The sequence below is a fragment of the Carya illinoinensis genome, chromosome 12 (assembly GCF_018687715.1).
Source record: "Carya illinoinensis cultivar Pawnee chromosome 12, C.illinoinensisPawnee_v1, whole genome shotgun sequence".
NCBI classification, from domain to species: Eukaryota; Viridiplantae; Streptophyta; class Magnoliopsida; order Fagales; family Juglandaceae; genus Carya; species Carya illinoinensis.
The window spans coordinates 19,364,748-19,385,114 of record NC_056763.1 but is presented as its reverse complement, the minus strand read 5'-3'; the positions used below and the strand labels follow the sequence as shown (position 1 = coordinate 19,385,114).

At 33.7% G+C, this 20,367-nt stretch overlaps 1 protein-coding gene across 1 annotated transcript; it reads right to left on the bottom strand.

The window, feature by feature from the left end:
• Positions 1-3,004: 3,004 nt before the first annotated feature.
• Positions 3,005-10,248, bottom strand: LOC122290233 (probable Ufm1-specific protease). The gene is made up of 13 exons (XM_043097828.1): positions 10,018-10,248; positions 9,495-9,857; positions 8,366-8,634; positions 8,108-8,195; positions 7,815-7,990; positions 7,061-7,151; positions 6,381-6,506; positions 6,200-6,247; positions 6,033-6,109; positions 4,636-4,724; positions 4,243-4,354; positions 4,006-4,108; positions 3,005-3,546 (listed from the first exon to the last, which is right to left on the bottom strand). Exons 1-13 carry the CDS (start codon positions 10,211-10,213, stop codon positions 3,317-3,319), a joined length of 1,968 nt encoding a protein of 655 aa, XP_042953762.1. The 5' UTR covers positions 10,214-10,248; the 3' UTR covers positions 3,005-3,316.
• Between the last annotated feature and the right edge of the window lie 10,119 nt (positions 10,249-20,367).

The window sequence follows — 20,367 nt, the reverse complement described above, 5'->3', positions numbered from 1 at the left end:
GATCTATAATTCTCACATGTCATAGCCTAGATCTATAATTTCATATCCTTTACATATACTTTCTCAATTACTAAATACATATTTAGCATCCATAAGACCCAAGTCCATATCATACCAATTCCATAAAGCCATAAAACCCTAAATCTAACATAAATCTACTTTTCCAACAAGCCTAGCCGAAAACCCTAGTCTTCATAAGGATTTCCTACATTTTAGGAAATCCTGACCCTAGCCTCCAATTCCTAAATCTTAAAATCTTACTTAAACCCACTTAAACCCTAAAGATCCTATCTCTTCTTACCCTAGCCAAATTCTCATAAACCCCAAAACGCTTCCTACATTTTTTGATCTCATCCTACATGTCACCAACCCTATGACCCATTCCATACTCCAAACCCTAGGAAAACACCAAAGTGGCACCAACCCTATTGTGCCTCACTACTGCCGTGCACCCTATCACATGCATTGGAGTTCCATCACTTCTTTCATCTTTTTCTATCAGTCTTATACATTAAACCAGTCATAAACACTAAACCTCATCTTACGACAATTGCCATCATTGCCATTATTGAGCAATAACCAAGCAAGATAGTTTAAGCATTCGATCAGCCCAAGGATAACCAAGGCGGGGACAACCTTAGCGTTTGGGGACTTAACCAAGGTTCCCAACATAACTGCATCGGTGATAATGGTCCCTATAGTTCAACCCGTTCTTTGGGCTCCACTTGACAATCCTTCGCCCACCCGACCTATGGTCCTTTCAACTTGTGATCAGTTAGTAATTTATCGAACTGCCCCTATTCATTTTGTGCTTTTTCAAATTTCAACCCATGCTAAATTTGTCTGGTTCTTTTTAGAAGAAAATTAATATTTACAGTTTTAGAAATTTAAAGTCTTTACACTTTATTATAAAAAAATAGATAAATCCGAAATCTACATAAAAATTTTATTTTTTTAATAATAGCCTTTACTTTTTTTTAAAGAGAGTACACGGGAACTACACACTGCAACGCTGTATATAGCAAGTAATGTTACATACAATAGTGAAGTGTGCAAATATTGTGCAATCACTTTAAAAAAGAATATGGTCCACTATTATAAAAAATAAAATAAAAAATCATGTTGATCCCGTATTTATTCACTATTTTCAAAATGATTGCACGACACTTATACACTCACGACTGTAAGTATGATTTCTCTTTAAGAATTACATGGTCAATATACTAACCCTATAAAAATGGTTTTACACTTTTACATGTTGATTTACCTATTCGGGTGCAATTTATTATTTGTAAAAATAATAGTTCTCTCATTTAAAAATAGACAAGACTAATGCTAGATTTAGTTCTAAAGTGGCAATTTTTGAAAAAAAGTAAAATTCGAAAAAAGTTTAGCTTTTATACACTTTAAACCTATACAAATTACTTATTAATAAATAATTATTTTCTTTTTTTAAGTTTATCAACGCTAGTCACATTTATTAAATCCCTTACGCTTTAACAATCTATCACTTAAGAGTTAGAGCCCAAATCTAAAACATGTATTTCAATTTTCAATACGTGTTCTTTAAAAGTATGATCGTTGAAATCTTGTCACGTTAATCTTAGTATGGTCAAACTGTAATTATGCTTTAAATTGGAATTAAATGAAAATCTCCAATCATCTAGGGGTGTAACGGGTCTGATTTTGGATATATTTTATAACGAAATTAGTATATACTGATTTTAAGATTTAAAAAACCGATACTGCACCATTTATATCTATAAACCGATGCTTCCAATTTTATCGATTTTGTTCCTATTTTTTCAATACATTATATGTATATGTTATTGTATATAATAATATACGGATATATTATAGTATATTATAATATATAGTTATTTATATATAGTAGATTACTAATAGTATACTTAGTATTAATACCAATATATACAATTAGTAATCCACGCCCATTATGGCCCATTATATATAATATCAGTATACTATACTAATACTATATATATACTATATAGTGATATAATGATATAATAATATGTATATAGCTATCTACTAATAATAAATGTTAGTGATAATATAGCATAATCACTAATTTTATAATACCATATAGTGATATAGTATTTGATTATGTATGTCATGATATGTTAGTCTAACTTATTTATATATTTTATTATATATGTTCACCCATTTTTTATCACCCTTGTGATTATCTAATAGTCATTAAAAATAACGAGAGACCTTTTTAACTTCGGAGAAATAACGTTTTATTTTTTGCCATATTATTTTTGTTTATTTTAAGTACCGTTTGGATAGTAAGTTAAGATAAAATTAGTTGAAATGAAAATTGAATAAAATATTATTAAAATATTATATTTTAATATTATTATTATTTTAATATTTAAAAAAATTAAATTATTTATTATATTTAATATGAAAATTTGAAAAGACTATAATACTAAGATAAGATGAGATAAAACACTTATTATATCCAAACAGAACCCTTTTACTAGATCTCGATTGGGTTTAGTGATGACATTCCTTGAAAATAATCACTCGCTCCTACTTCATATGGTAACTTTGTCTCTTGTATATTTTTAATCACATATCTCTTGCGTGAATCTGATGCTTTTAGAGTAAAGCAAATCTTTCATGGAGAGGTTTCTACCAATAAATCATGGAAACTCACTACTTTTATTTTTTTTGTAATTTTCAAAATATATTAAGGAATTATATTATATGCTACACCCACATTGTAGCATTGCTGATAGGCAATATCACGTCAACATTGGAGTATAATAATATTTCCTTTGTCTAAAAGCAAAATTCCAAAAATGTACCTTCTGAGTTTGACACAGAATTACATAATGCTTCATATTTCTTACCTCTCTCCCATTGTGTTACTCTTCACTTTCTTATAAAAAGTTGGGCATAGGGGTATTTATACAATCGAGTTCAACGTTTTTACTTTTTATGCACTTGCTGATTATATTAGCTTTGCACATTGTTCTTTGAATAAATAAATTAAGGCGAATAGCTTTTATTCCTCAGTTGAACACAAGCCAAAATCAGCCAGAAACAATGGCAATGAGGAAGCAATTCAGCACAGCAGACAGCATTAAAATTACAGAACAAAATATTAAGAAGATAATTCTTACTATTGTTGAATTATGTGTGTGTATGCATCTATGTATGTATTAAACATAGGACAATATCTCTTACCGCTTGTTAACTTGCTGAAAGCTGCCTGTTCTGCTTAGGAGTTCAAAGTTCCCAAGTTGGCAGAAACTCCACCTCTCTTGTACTAATCAGAATTGTAAAATCATACCATATTGGGCCGCTGTGGCAACAGAAGATTATAGAACTTATCATGTAAGAAGAAACTCCTTCCCTTGCTGTCAACAGACTTCTTCCACCCACACCACCCGCCATTTACAATTTTCTTCAGGTCTTCATTGCCGGTATAATGAGGATCGAGTATAAGGAATGCACAATCTCCACTTGCTTCATTGTAATCGACTCCCAATAGCGTATATGCAAGAACACCTCCACCTATGTTTATATGAATACTTATTAAAGTGACGATTGTGTCTATTTCTGGTAAATAACAATTCATACAATCTAATGCACCTTTTGGGGAGCCCAACATAATTTTAGTTAGGAGGTTAATATTCAGCAGGTAATTGTGTTGATACTGCAAGATGCAGTAGGAGTTGGTTTTTGGGTATAACATGGAACCTCACCAAGGCAGGGGCCTTTTGGACCCAATACTGGAGAGTAAACCCTGGATACACGACCCTATCTATCAGAATTGTGAATCAAGAAATCTAGAGAAACTCCTAGTGTGGAATCAAACCCTGCATGTCTGAGTATACAACTTATCCCAAGCCTGCCCCTTGACCACTATGCTGAGCACCCTAAGAGGTAATTAGTCACTACATCTTTACCTAAGAACCCTCAAGTAGACGGCAGATAAAGTAAAAGAAAAAAGTATGTTTTATCTTGACTAACCGATCATGATGGGCGTTCCCTGATTCTCAAAGTGCAAGGCCAGCTCTCGACATTTTTCAGGAAGCTCAGCTCCAGAAGTAACGTTTATGACTCTGCAGCTGACCTGTTCAAAGCAGCAACAAACCCTGTCAAACTCGTTTAGCACATTTGTGTCAAAATGCAATCCATTAAATATACCTTGGGAGCACCACTTTGATAACCTACAGAAATATCGATTGCTTAATTTGATATACTTACACCTAGAAGTTTGTCTAAAACAAAGCTCAACTCAATGGCACCAATCCATTCGCGTGATCCAATAAAAGAAGCATCTTTATCGCCAATCTCTACAAGTGCCTGCTGTATTTCCCTGATAAATTAAATTGGTTCATAAGATTTGATGGTATGACATTGACACCATAAAGATAAGCAAGGACGCTATTCATATAGTTGTGATTTTCCTTTAGATCCATACTGGTAATCTTAATAAAGCACTGATAACAGATCAAAATCAATACAACTTCAGGTAACATAGTTCATCAAAATCAAACTTCAAAAGCAGCGCATCGTGTAGAGCAATTTCCCCAAACAGGTTAAAGGAGAAAAAAAAAACTCTCGAGCTCTGCATTCTATGCAGTGAACTGTTCATACCTATGTGAAGGAACGTCTATGGAGGAGTAGTGTTGGAGTCTGAACCATGAAATGATAGTCTGCAGGGACCGGTAAGCACAACCCCAGCCCTTGCAAGTGAAATTTAAATTACTTCAGTAGGACTTCGAGTACAAAAAATAATCATGATGGAAATATTTAATTTGCCAAAACCTACTATTGATAGAGAAGAATATTCCATCAAACATTGCCAAAAGTGTTTATTTTATTTGAAGGAAATGATAAGAGTAACTTGACCAATGCTTGATCCAATCTTTTTTTTTTTAAAACGGTAAACAAAATTTTATTGATCATAAGAATAGGCAAGAGCCAAGTATATGGGACATATACAAAGTGCTATGTGTTTAACTCCAATCTTAAGCAGAGAAATATGACTCCCACTGTCTTGTGAGATACAGAGATCCCCTACAGTAACTTAACAAATAACCTCTTTGCTTAAGTTGAAAATAATGACTAACTAGAAATCGCCAAAGAAGAATATCTTCAAATCCATGTCAATTAAAATTGAATCTATTCACAGAGAGAGAGAGAGAGAGAGAAGCACTAATTATATCAATTTAGTAACCTAAGATAAAAGACATCAGCAAAAACACAAAACACCACTTTGCTAATACTTTAGTTTAAAAAAGCTATATGATTCTAGGATAGATATTAAGCTTAAAGAAAGGCTATGCATAAAGAATTAGATAGGAACGTATCAATCTTAAACACCACTTTGTGGGGGACAACACAAAAATGGTAAACAAATGAACTATCTAATGACTCGTAGTCTAACAATTTATTATGATTATCAAGTAAAACATTACATAATATTCAATGCAAACTATAGTAGCAAAACATTAAAGAGACTCTAAATTTAGATGGCATTAACTATGTAATTATTGGCACAAGTCAGCACAGTAATTTGTAAACATGAATTCTGTGCTCTTCCAACCTGCCATCCTGAAAGAATGGAAAGGGGACTTTCAATTGATCAAAGAAAAAATCTACTCATCATCCCCACACACCACACCACACATGATTTTTTTATTTTTTTTATTTTTTATTTCCTTAACAAATGTGTGGTGAGTAGAAGAACTCAACTAGTTTAGGAGGTAGAAAATCAAAAATAAATAAAAATAAGTGTGGAGTGTGATGTGTGATGTGTGATGTGTGGGATGATGAATAGCAAAGCTCTTTATCAAATAATACCTCTAGAGGTGTTTTTAGGTACCTGATGTATACTTCCTGTATACAAGGGCCATGCCTGTTCTCTTATGATCAATAATATTTATCTTTTACTTATCAAAAATAACATAATACCTCTAGAGGATGTCACAGATTAATATGTATGTTCAACAAAATGCTAAAATACTCTTCAAAGAGAGAACTTGCATTACCGAATCATTGAAACTGTCTTGAAGATAATGATAGTATTCATAAGAACCTTGAATCAGAGACACAATACCCCCAGGAACTGCATAAGACAGGAGAAATCCAGCAAAAATGCAAGTGAGAGGAAGCAGGAAAAAGAAGGGGAAAAAAGAGAAGCCACTGAGGGACTAACCACCACTGATTGGAATTCCAACGTGCACATCTTTAAGCAAAGTAGAACCTGAATTATCAAATAGACAGCCAAAAAGTTACTGAACAACACACAGAAAGATGAAGGGAGAAATGGAGAAGTCAAAAGTCAAAAGGTCAACATTGACTCCAGAGAATGTTGCCCCTCTATTTGAGAATGTTACCTTTTCGTATTGTGTCATTCCTTGCACTGTCATTTGTTGTAGAAAAATCCAGGGCATTAGCAATTCTCAAGAGAGGACGATCAGAAGGTAGTCCCAGCCTCAAGTGCAGGGATTTTCTAATATCAACTGCAAAAACCAAGTAACACTAAATTAGGATAAGGTTGAGAATCTCAAATGTGATACTAACAGCTTAAATAAGAGGAGCACATCCAATTACAAAATAGATAAGCACACTCCTTTCTCAATGCAATTCTCCTCTTAAAGAAAAAATAAGAACCAATTTGAGTGAAATATATTTTGGCACTTTTCATTTGAGGCAAGGAGTCCAAGTTAAAAGTGTTGGTTCTAAATTGCGACCTGACAACCATCTGTCTTCTGAGGACATTGTTCTTTACAATAGATATGGATGCTTTTCATCAATAAAAATGTAAGTTGGTAAGAATTTTTTTTTCCTTCTTTTCATTTAATCTTGAAGGTCAAAAAGGAAAACTCTCTGAATGGCTCAGCAATGAGGTCAAACACTTCATTATTTCAAACTGCGGGCATGGTATTAGAAGGAACTTCACAACCATCAAGGAACATTCTTCTGAGAAGGCTGTCCTTCCTTTTATCTGGTCCTACCAGGTACATGGTATATGTTATTGCCTAAAACAGAGAAGGTTCATTGAAAAGCTGCATACCTTGTTTCATTTCTGTCTCCCCATAATTCAGTTCATAAATAACAGTTATTGGATGCAAAACTCCAGGAGGATTAAAGTGATAGGGACAAAGCTGCGAATGCATAAACTTCCAGTTACTTGAAAAACATGAGAATTTAGATGATGTATTCTAGAAAAATAATTGTAAAAGAGAAAAACAACAAAAATCAAATTTCGGCAGAAACAAAAAAAGGGATATGCTGAATATGATTAAGCTACCCAAGGAAAAAAATATGAAAATGCATTTGCAATATCCAATAAGCACGAAAATCTTCCGGAATTAATAGATGAGTAGTTGTTTTTTGTTTTTTGGGAAGTAGATGAACAATTGTTGTTGACAAGAATATATTGTAATACCACACCTTGTATGGAATCGTGATAATGAAAGCACAAGGCAAAAGCACCAATGGTCATTGGATTAAATGGCATCTCCTCACTTGACAGATAAGGAGTGGAGAGAGAGGGTACAGATTCATTCCCATGAGGTACATGAGCAAGGGTGTCCAAGGACTGAGAATACCTAGAGCGAGTAATGGAAATGACAAGGCTTCACAATCCAAATATAACGCCTTCACCAAAAGAACTGGCAGCGAAAGATAGGAGAGGGGGAATCAGAGGCAAAGGAACCATGTGGTGCTACTAATATATGTATGTTTATGAAGGTAAAATTGGGGTTGCAGCACAATGAACAACATGAAGAACCGTAGAATTTCATCCGTCTAATGGGTTGCCTTACCTGAGGATGTTTTGTTAAGAGATTGGGCAATATTACATTCTTCATTGAATTCAACTGATCAACTAAACCCGGTATGATTAACTTCGAAACCGCATACATCACCGGAATCTCCTTGGCTGCATAACAGAGCACTCCTAGCTTAAAGTTTACAGCTAAAAGCCCGGCTTCTTCCAAAGCTGAAACCACAGTTCAAAAAGGAGTCTAAGGAACCAAATCAACAATAAAACAGGGACCATGAAAACTATTCAAATACACAGAAATAATTAGAAGAAAGCAAACACTGAAATCAGTACCTGGAATATATTCTGCAACGGGTGAAGAGGATTTCTCAGACTTTTCTGAGCTATTAAGCAGAACGCTTAGTTGAATTATATCTGCATTCTAAGTAACAGAATTTTTCATGGAAAGAGAATGATAATAGTCCTTGAGGGTTGTGATTGTATATAAAGGATGCAGTGTAATACAAATGACCTAATAAAGGGGCAACTATTCAAGCTCCCAGAGATATGATAACTATAATGCCTCAACGAATCTTATATGCTATTTCTTACCTCTGCAGACAAAATTGGTCTGTCGGATTTACTTTTCAAACAGAAGTGTGCGCATGATAGAAACTTTGGGTCAGAATCATGAGCATCTTTACCCAACAGTTTGATATTTGAAAGAGCTGTGTCAAAGTCCAATTCTATACCACGAAGAATGACAGGTTGAGGTACTCCTGTGGAGGCTTTGCTTAATGTTTCTACCACATATACAACCTGTGGGTCTTTGAACTTGGCAACGACTGCTTCAGTCGCACGCAAATACATCTTCTCTGCATCTGATAAACAAAATGTCCACGGAGTAACTAAAGACGTATCTATCCATTAGATTACATTAATGTATGCATCTGACTAATAGTAAAGTGAGAAATGATTAGATATTTCCAACATGAAACCTAAAACAAAAAAGTTATAAGCTCTGAAAACAAGATAACCCAACAAAGGAGTATAAAACCAACAACGCCTAAAACACTAACGACTTTAGGCCAGCTCTTATTCCAGTCTTTTTTTAACTGGATTTGTCCCTGTCAGCCACTTTTGTTATTAGAACATCTAGCATGCCACTTTTTCTTAACACCATGGCTTATGACCCTTTACTTATTAAAAAAAAAAACACCATGGCTTATGACCCAGATTTTGATTTGGGAGTTGATTAGGCTCCAATTTTTTGGCTATTATATAATTAACAAGTTGGAAAAGTATATGCTTCCAACTTCACTCCTCCAACCATTATTAGACACTATCTCTCATCTCCAACGACCAATAGCCACCATAACTTCTACGGTACCCCCGTGACAATGCAATTAAGAAAGAACGAGCTTTTGGAACTTGTTCCTTGGTTAGTCCATTGTCTACGCAAACAAAACCACCCAACCATAATGTCCAGTACTTCAAAAGTCCCGGCCTTAATTACTTGGCATAAAAAATAAATTCATAGCATAAAAAATAAAGTCACTTTAAAATGATATATACATTTTTCAATCGTTATGATAATTTCTATAAAAATCATTGTAAATTTGAGACCCTACCAATACCAAAGCTCAATATTTTTCAAAAAGTAGATAAGCAAAATCAATTTACCCTAAGTAATTGGTGCCAACGGACACCAAGTAAAATATATTATCAAAGATCAATATACCTGGCCAATTTTTTGCAGGAAAATAGACTGGAAGCCTAATCGGAAGCTCGCACCGCAGCAAACACCCCGTCTCCCAAATATGCTTCTCCGGATGTTCATCATATACCACCGAAGTAACTAATTCCAGGCTCCTTGAATTCTCCGATCTGGTTCGGAAAAATTGAACTTCTCTAGTATTATTCAAATCAGTAACCGCACCGATCATCTCCTCATCCTCTGGATTTACTCCTCCTTCAGAAAGAAGCTTTTTCAATCTACGGGCGGCATCGATTGCCTCGCTAGCGTTCTTCTCGGCCTCCAAATTTCCAATAACTAATGCTCCGATTACTTCAAAACCTTTAAGTAGCAACGTCCGAATATCCTCTGCTCAAATCGTAAGATATAAGTTTTTCAAAAAGGAAGAAAAAACAAAAGACAAATCAACGAAGTTAGAGCAAAATGTGAAAAGAAAGAAATAGAAAAGTAATCTTTTTTTTAAGTATTTATCTATTAGTGTCCTGAGAAGCAAAGAAGAATTTGGCACCTGATTCTTTGAGGTAATCGAGCGAGGGAAAACCGTGGGGTGACCGGGTGTGGATGCATCGGAGTGTGGAGACGATGGTGAGTGGCGGGAGAAATGGGGACCCGATTAGCCATTGGAGGCCCGGTTCGTTCTTGCGGAGAACGAGCTTTGGGCACAGAACTCTTACGCTGCTTGCTTGCTCGGTCACTTCCGCCATGGACTCAAAAACTCAGCTGAGGTGAGGAGTTTTGCTTCTCGATCTCGATTTAAATATGCAAGCAATATGACGTCGTTTTAATAAAGATTTCCCTAACCGTACAGCATGATCTCATTTTGGCCATATTTATTATGAAAAGTTATATACACAGTCATTTTTATAAATCTTTTATATATTTTATTAGTGTAATTAATTAAATTATTTTTTTAATATAAAATAATTAATTTGACCAATTATATCAATAAAGTGTATAAAAAATACACAAAAAATAACTATATATAAAATAGCTCATTTAATAATTCAATCAGTACACATAGGTTTTGAGAATTAGAAAATTGATATTAGATCGATTAATAATGAAAATAAAAACTTTCAATTTTACTAATTCCAATTTGGTTTGCTATTATTATGATTTTCTCGATATTTAATTTATTAACATACTATAATGTCTAATTTCATATTATTATACTAACATCTAACTTATTTATATAATTAATTATATATGTTAGTAATAATATGATGGTTATATATACTAAAACTATTAGTTTATTTATATTAGGGTGATACTGCACCCATCGAGGGAAGTCATTGAAAGTGGTCATCGAAGGTGTAAATTTTTTTTTTTCCAAACATTTTTTTAAACTTCTTAAACATTTTTTTTTAAATGCAGGTTTGAGATTGCGGTAGAAAATATTACTTTTAACTTAAAGTTTATAACTTAGAACTTAATGCAATAAGCTCTACTATTAAAAAGCTATTTATTGTTTGGTATCCGTATGTCTATAACACTTTTAAACATACTAATTTGTTGAGAAATAAATTTAAAAAATACTTTTTGACATAAAAATGACATAAAAGGGCATATATTTGATAAAAATAAAATATTATAATAAAATAATAACAAAAATAGTCAAATAGATTTTTCAATAATTATAATGAAAAATAAAATTTCTTCAACGATGCATAAGTAATAGGAGAAAAATGAAAAATATTAATGGGCAAAGTCTTGAGTAAATTATACGGGAATAATAAAAAATATAGATTGATAAAATTGTCATTGTGCTAAAATGACGAGGGTCATTTCGTAATGTACATAGCACGGTAAAATATGGATTACTTTTTCTAAAGTGTTTCTGACAAAAAGCATCATTGTGCTGCTTTTGTTGAAACATAGTTTTCTACTTTTTCTTGATTTAGAAGTACTTTAATATAAAACTACCAAACAAATAAATTTTATCATATAAGTAATTTATACCGTTCTACCGCACTTTTTAAACCTCCCACCGTAATTCCAAATAGGCCCTAAATCACAAATTCATTTAAAAATATTTTATTAAACACTAAATAAAAATAAAAAGCAATTTAATATAAACAATCGAGAAATATTGTCAGTGGGAATAGAGTTTTCCCTTATTGTTATAGTATGTGTTAATTATTTTATAATAATTAACACATATTTGTATAGTATTGAATTTAACTATATTACTATAGTCAATATAAGTTAGACTATATACTTTTTTATATTAGTATATATGATTAAATGTATTTATCAAAAAGAATATATATTATAATGTATTATGTCATAAAAATGTATTTATCTTTGATATATATATATGTATATGTTTATATATATATATATATATATCAAATATCAAATGTAGGTTTATATTAATAACTTAATATTAATGTTTATGTTTAAAATTAAAATTGTTTATTATATTAATTTTTTATTATTAGATTGTTATACATGAATAATAATATTTTAAAATTTCATGTTATATTAATTATCAATTTAGTGTATAATATATATAATTTGATATAAAAAATCATATAAAAATATTTTATATATAATAAAAAAATAATATTTTTTTTTCTTTTGTGCCAATTCGGTGTTCTAAAAATCAAAACTAGAACATGATCAATTTTCAACTAGTTTTAAAAAATTAGAACTAGTATTGGTTCGAACCGGACCAAACACATCATCGATTTTCTGATTTTGTTTTTACACCCCTACCAATAACTCTTAAAACTTAATCTCAAACATTTTTTCCAAAGATTTTCCAGCTACAATTCTCAGTATCCAAACAAGCACATCAAGTTTTTATTTCAAAATCTGTAGCCACAACAGTTTTTAATAAAATCTTGAAAATGGTGAAATATTAGGTCTTGTTTGGTCATACAGATAAGATGAGACGAGACGAGAAGAAAAATTTATGAAAAATGGTGAAATAATTTGTATATAGTAATGAAATAGTTTAAGTTAAAATTTTTATAGGATTTTGGAAAAATAGAGATAAAAAGTTAAATAAAAAATAAAATTTTACTACTCATCATCCGTACACACCATACACCACATCTTTTTTTAAACTAATTAAATTCTACTACTCATTATTCATATGCCATATATTTGGTAAAAAAAAAATTTTAAAAAAGATGTAACGTAATGTGTGGTATATGAAAATGATGAATACAATTTTTCAAAAAGTTATAAAGTTAAAACAACTCCTAAGTACAACCGGCCATGCAGAATCGTTGTGCAACTGGCGTTAGTATTTCTCAAGTTTCTTTTTGTTAATTTGTACATTTGCAATCTCCTTCCCCTCCACCGTTACGCTCTTTCTTGTTGAGGAAAACAATTCTTTGCAAGTCCTCGGTTGAATTCTTCTTGGCAGTCACTAAGCCTCCGTTTAACTCTTCGCTATCGATAGTTCTCTCCACCTACCATTTTTCACAGTCCTCTTCACTAAATGGCAAATAAAATTATTTCCCCCCGACAAATAGATCAATAAATTCTCAGTAGCCTTCTCTGGCCTGTTTAACAGGCAGAGTGCCTCTGCTACATACACATGACCAAGAAAGATGTAAATTCTGGAACACTATGGGAGTTCCAATAGAGACATGGTGATTGATAGGGCCTTCATGGCACTACAAGAAATTTGCCCTTTTGCAGCGCCTAAAATCATTGCAAACACCTACAGAACACGCTGATATTAATCAATTGCAGCGTTATTACCCTCCTTGCATCTTCGATAGTATAAATGTGATATTTTTGATCAATAGCAACGTTATACAAAATACGCTGCAAAAGCATTCATTTGCAGCGTTCTTACACCGCTGTAAATACAATAATTTCACACTGCAAAAGACCACCCCATATGAATGGCTTGGCGCTGCAATAGATCAATTACAGCGAAATTTATCCTTGCTATTTCATTAAATTTCGCTGCAATAGACATCCATCTACAGCAGCGCTACAGTTGATTCGTTGCTTTTGTAGCTTTTTGCAACACTTAAAATCGCTGCAATTAATCAATAGGCACTGCAACTAATCTACGTTAAACGCAACATATCATTTTAGCGCTGCTTTTGTTAGTCATTGCAGCATCACTTAATCGCTGCAAAAAACAATAGAAACGCTGGAATTGATATGGCAAAGCAACAATTTGTTTCGTTGCTTTTGTTTGATTGCAACGTAATTAAATCGCTGCAAAGAGAGAAGAAGCGCTGCAATAGAGTAGACCAACTGCAACATATTTACCTTCGTTGCTTTGAATGTAGTTGCAACGCTCTGTAATCATTGCTTTTACGTGTTTGCAATGTTAAGAAACGCTGCAAATAAGTAATTGCAGCAATTAGGGAAATTATTTTATAATAGCTTTGATTTAATGGGATTGTATTTGCAACGATCAAAAAACGCTGCAAAAGATGGCTTTACAGTTTTTTTTTTCCCCCCTCCGCTTCGGCTTTTATAACTAAGTCATGAAACTTAGTTATATGTCCAATTTAGTGACAAACTTAAAATAATAAATTATTTTATGTCCAAATAATATTATTAATTGTTAGTTATTTATATGTCCAAATAATAAATTATTTGTGTTTTAATACCTTAAATCCAATTTATGAATTTTCATTATTTTTTCACCTATATGAAACGACACCTAGCTGAAACCCAATATTAAGTACTTATAATATTGGGTTACATAATAAAAAATTCATAAACACGCATTATATAGTCAGCAATGAATATCTTGGATAAAAAATCTTGTGATATAACATCAAACACAGAGGTTTTGATCTAATCCTCTTTGGGAATTCACAAAATATAGTTATGGGCTATACAATGGGGTGGACCAAATGGAACCAAGATCCTGCAACTTTTCTAACTACTAAATATATAGTACAACCAGTCTTGCTCTTTTATAAATATAAATGTTATTTACACCAAGTGCACCTGGGCATTGTAGGCAGGATATATCAACTTCTCTTCTGCATCATGTGGGGAAAATTGATCTGTTGCATTGTTTATAACGTCTTTCTCTCCAACTCCAACCTAGCAGTGATAACAAAAATGACTAGTCAGGTGATTGCAAATACTTAGTAGTAGCGATTTATTTTTATCAAACGCAGAAAGAAGTCCCAAATATTCACCACATGTCTTTTTTCTAAAAAAGACCCAAGTATTTTTTATTATCAAGAACTCAACAACTTCCTGCTGTAGCATTTTCTGAAAAACGTACACGTGGTAAGTGTGCACTGGAGAATCATTGCACACTCTCTACTTCACTATCCACTAGTTCTGCATCCTTAGGATACATCTAGAGCAGGAAAATCATCAAAACCAATCAACCAAGATTGGTGCAGTCACTGGTATCAAATGGCCAATACATTCAGGACTAGATGTGATCAGATCCAAAAAAACTCTGCATTACAACTTCCAAACATCTCCAAATCAGAAAGATTTAATTAGAATATGGACATATCTAATTAAGGACTGCACCATGCAATACCCAGCAGTATACAACATGGGAGTTTATGATGGATAAAAAGCAATTTTGCTACATGTAACCAATAACAATTGCTGCTCCTAACATTTAATCTTCACAGAAAAATAAAACCGAATACAAACCACTTGATTTGGGGAGAGGGAGAGGGAGAGAGAGAGAGAAAGAGAGAGAGATCTCAGTGCATATACAATAGATCCACCCCCTACATTTCCAATGGTCTCCTAACCTTGGATTGCTAATTTCTTTTCTCATTCTTTGCTTTTATTCCTCACAATTTTTTGTTTTATTTTGCAGTTTTCCATTTGTTTCCCTTTTCTGAATGGATCCCTGCTATGCCAGAAAAAAAAAACTAAAACAAATTGTAAAGTTATGTTTGTTTAGACATGCATATATTGATGAACTTCTTCAATCAACCCCTTCCTAGAACACTTGATCAAGTTAGCACCGAATTTTTAATTGCAACCCGTGCATTACAGCAATCTGGTCTCTTATTGTTGGCCACACATTATTCTTTTATCAAAGTTTCTTTTGCCAAATTTTAGACATCCAATCCCTTGAAATTCACCAGTCAAGATAAAAAAATCCCATGTGCCAAATGCATTAGGTAGTGGAAGCTTAAACAGCCCAAACACTGTGTTTTTACCTGCTCTACAGCTCAGTGCAGAACTTCTACACTATATCAATAGCTATTGTCAGGTTTAACGTGGTTACAACCAACAATAAACTAATTTTTGAAGGACTCTTGTACTGGCTTAGAAGAATGTCACTGACTCAAAACTACTGAAGTTTCATCAAAGCCACCCTCTACACTTATATCACATCCTAAAGTTGAATCAAATCCAACATTTCACCCAAGCATCATAAAAACAAGCCCCAGTTTCTTCAACACAACACTACATTATACTAGATGTTGAGCTATTTCCTGATGCACCCAAAGTTACATTGCAAACCACAGTTATAGTTCATATATAGCCTTGATAATTTCTAGTTCGGAATCTTATGATTCTGATTGCCTTCATATTGGATATTAATAAATATGAAGGCAAAAACACACCAAATCATATGGAAACACATTCTTTATGATGCATAAAAGTGTACTTGAGAAGAATATGTTACATTGCTGGCTGGTCTACTTTCATTAACCTTTATGATAATGAAATACTTGAAAATGACAAAAAACAGTTTTTTCCAAGTGCATCAATTATTGAGTTAGTCATCCATTTTTACCTGTCAGTGCTCCACTTCCTCATTTCCCGTATACTTCAAGACCAACTGCTCTGGTTACTCCTTTAATGCCCACTCTAAATATATATTTCACAGATAATCAGTCAAGAAACATCACTCTCACTGTTATGTATATATACAGAAACAAAATGGCTGGACAGTAATACATCAGGACAATTTTCCTACTGTAACAACAGGATGCTAAGACAACATTGAGATATGAACAAATTTTCAAGCACTTGTTTCTGCTTGTTTTCAGTCCATAGTTGATTAAGGTACATTGAGATATGAAACCTCCAATGGCAATCAAGCAAGCGACTCCAGAATCCAGCTGTGGCATCCCATACCCAAAGGCGATGGATATAGAAATTAAAAGATGGTTTGTTACCTACCCATCTGTCCAGTATTTAGCATTAAAAGTTGTAATAGATCAAGTTGATTCAGCCTCCATTTATTTATGGTTGAGTTAATAAAAGCTTTTCATTTAGTTTCACATTGGCTATAACTAAGTATGGAATAGCATTAGTTTGGACATATGTAACAGATTTTTTCTTGATCTAATGTGGATTCCAAGGAATAACATATGCAAACATTCTCCTTTCCTATTCACCTAATGCTAGGATTTGCTATATTCAATGAATTCCCATAAAAAAAAAAAAAAAAAAAAAAAATACTTACATGCCCTTTTTTTAATGTGTAATGTTCATGGCTCTAAAGTTTAGTTCCTGGTACATCTTCAGCCATATTTGCAGATGAAGTATTTCTCGAGGGACCATTTGGCCATTTGTTCTCGGGAGTACTAATACCTATCCTGGTTTTGCATTAAAAACAGGGGGAACATGACCATAAGTAAGGAGTGGATCAGGAGAACAGTTTGGTGTGTCATGTTCAAAGAATCTCATGACAACTCATCTCAATCCTTTCAAGGATCAGCTTGTCATTTATTTAAGAAACCCAATTCAGGACTACCCCATTTCAGAATCTGAAAGTGTTGTAGGAGGCTTTGCTTGTGGACAAGCAAGCCAAATTATAGACATAAACAACTGGTCCTAAACCCCAATTTCACATAGTAGCATAAAACATTGATTATGAAGATCCAAGTTTATGCCATCACAGAGAAAAATGACACACTACTGGTAGGAAGATTCAATACGTATTCCTACTTATTGTGCAAAACCATACCTTGAATGATAAAAGCTAGGAAAACACCACAAAGTGAAGTGTACCATTGAATCCTCATATCTGAAGAAAAAAAAAATTGTTAAATAGTGACAGTATGGGAACATATGAATGGTAAACCAAGACCAAGACGGAAAACCTGAATTAGAAAAGGGAAGAGACCGTATTACCTACTTTGGTCTAATAAGTTGCCCCGGCAAAGGATGGAAAAAATCCCACTGGGAACAAAGTTAGTAAAAATGCAGTGATTAATTTGTCAAATGTTGGTGCATAAGTGGTAAGTGAATAGAAAACTACTACCCCAATAAAAAGCTATTTCTCTTTTCTTTTCCTGTCTCTCTTTTCTGTTACATTAACAGATTCTCTCCATATTGTTAGACACACGATGTAACCATAACCTTAAACGCATGTTTTTGTTATGGTTACAAATTCTTATAGCTGTCACTTCACAAATCACAGTACCAGGAAATCAACTATGAACACTCTCCAAAATTACATTAGCAAAAAACATTTTTGCGCGAATGAATTTATTTGCAACTCTATAAGTAAACTTAATAGAGTCTCTTAGGATACACGAGATCCTAAGGTCTCTTCACTTAAACTCTAAGGCAAGACTGCATTAGACTATGATGCTTGCTGGGTGCAATTTCCATAGAGGCTCCATAAAGCTTGGTATTGTGTTCAGCCATTAATTGCATGTCCCCTAAAAGTGCTATAACAACAGAACAGATTCTACTTCGAAGCGAGACGAAGTATTCTTCAGTACAATAATGTGTTTACACAAATCTATATCCCAGGTTTTGCTTCCACCCAAATAAAACTCCACCAAATCTATAATAAAATGTCTGCTGGTCAACTTTCACATACCACTTGGTCATGTATTAAAGGAAGAGGAAGACGTAACCTCTACATGGCAAGTACCCGTATTTTAAAAGAACATTACACTAGCTTTCAAATAAGTGGAGATGAAACCATACCTGAAGAGATTTCAGGTGTCCCCGGTCACTCCAATACACTTATGGATGCCACAATAATACTGAAGTGCTGCATACCAATTGCATCATCTGTCCTATTATAAAAAGAAATACATGATAAGATCAGGCACCACGACAATACTATAAATATTTAGAGAAACAATATACACCTCTTGAACTTATCCATCTAAGGTAGTATGTATAAGAAGACAGTGTACCCATAAACCCATAAAAGCATAGATCACTTTCATTACTTATCCATCTAGATGTAGCCTTAATGAAGCTGTTCAGAATGAAGTTAAGCATTCTTCCAACTACAAAATATGCAATTACTGTGGATAAACAAGAACAATGACAGGTTGTGTATAAGTCCATCACTTGGTGTAAACATTATAAGCAACCTTAATTATCACCACAATTCACTTGTGTAAAATAAAATTAGACTAGCTAAATCACTTATACACTTACTTAACTTCCATAGAATCACGAAGGATTTTGCATATGCCCATAATCCGTCACATAATTGCATTCTATGTTCAAACCAATTCTAGAATTTCCCAACGCCAGTCACATGCATCCTTATCCAACAGCAATACGTGACTGTATGAATATTCATACAGTCACGCCCAAAAAGCCCCTCAACTGCCCAATGCCCCTGACCCTCCTCAAAAAATACGCATCCCTTTATTTATAGGCGATGCTCATGGAGTCTCTCCACGAGACTCCGTGAGCAACTCCGTGTTCCCACGGAAATTGAGTAAAAATTCCCTCATAATCTTATCTGTTTCATTTTGCCTCTCACGCAGTTTCATTACTTCATCTTGAAGTACATCAAGCTGTGTCTTGTACTTGTCGGCATCTTTTCTGTAATTCTCTGCATCTTTCTTGTAAGTGTCTGCATCTTGCTTGTGTTTTTCAATCAAGGCTAGGTACTCTTTTTCTCTTTGAATGTCCCGTTGTCTTGTCGACTCCGGGATGACCATCTCACCTAGCCTCCTTGCATATCCTGGTCTAGAGCCAAGTACCTCCCTAAATACACTTGCTGCTGCCTCATTGGTGCGTTGCTCAGGCTCGAGACCATCCAGCTTCCCAACCATCTCCTTCTGCACGTGGAAATTTTAACATGAAGTTTTTTCATACTTTGCACGTGACATATGAAAAAGACAGGTTAAAATAACAAGCTGGAAACCATCATATAAAAGGTCGTATAGAACCTAAAATATTGATCATACTCACATAGGTTGCTTCAGTTGCTGAGGTGACAAATTTACCGATCTTCTTTGACCAATGCGTCTCCTTATAGAACTCCACCAAATCCGCATTTGCAGCCCTCTACAAGTGTGTAATTTTGTCAGGTAGTTGTTCAATCAAGAACATCAATATTAAACACAAAGCACAGATTTGTGACTAGACATTGTACATGAACCTAATTGATAGCCACACATGCAATTGTGTGTTATGCAATAAAACCCCAGCCCAAAAATCTTGCCATTGACTATGCCACTCCCATACGTCATCCTCACTAACTAATTCTCTCATTCTATATAAGAGGTCGTTCTAACCATACATGACAGCGTATGTTAAATAACCATCGGAAATTGAAAAGACAGGGGAAATCATAGACCAGTGAGATGGTAGCAATAGGGTTGTGATAGAAAGATTTAACAGTCAGGATGGGTTATGACATCATACTACGCTGAAATCAGTTGAAATTACATACCTTTTCCTCCAATATCCTAACAAATGATTTCTGGCCGGCTATGTGGTTGATGGTTAAAGCCTTTCTATTTTCCCGATTTTGCCTTGACATTTTCTAAAATTAAGTAGCATATGTCAGCTTACCCAAACCACATAATAAACGGAAACTGAGATGTTTCCAAATGTTATAATTCCTTCAGCTTAATATTTTGAGTAACCATTCATTACCTTGAATTCATCGCTTCCCCACCTCCAACACAAGGTTTTCCAAACGTTCGCATCAACCATTGAACAA

What these genes read in the sequence shown, in the direction of transcription:
- LOC122290233 (XM_043097828.1), bottom strand. Translation starts at nt 10,213, where the DNA reads ATGGCGGAAGTGACCGAGCAAGCAAGCAGCGTAAGAGTTCTGTGCCCA. An exon ending in TGGAATTCCAATCAGTGGTG is followed by an intron (nt 6,110 to 6,199) that starts GTTAGTCCCTCA and finishes TGTCTTATGCAG; the next exon opens with TTCCTGGGGGTATTGTGTCT. An exon ending in AAGACAGTTTCAATGATTCG is followed by an intron (nt 4,725 to 6,032) that starts GTAATGCAAGTT and finishes TTCACTTGCAAG; the next exon opens with GGCTGGGGTTGTGCTTACCG.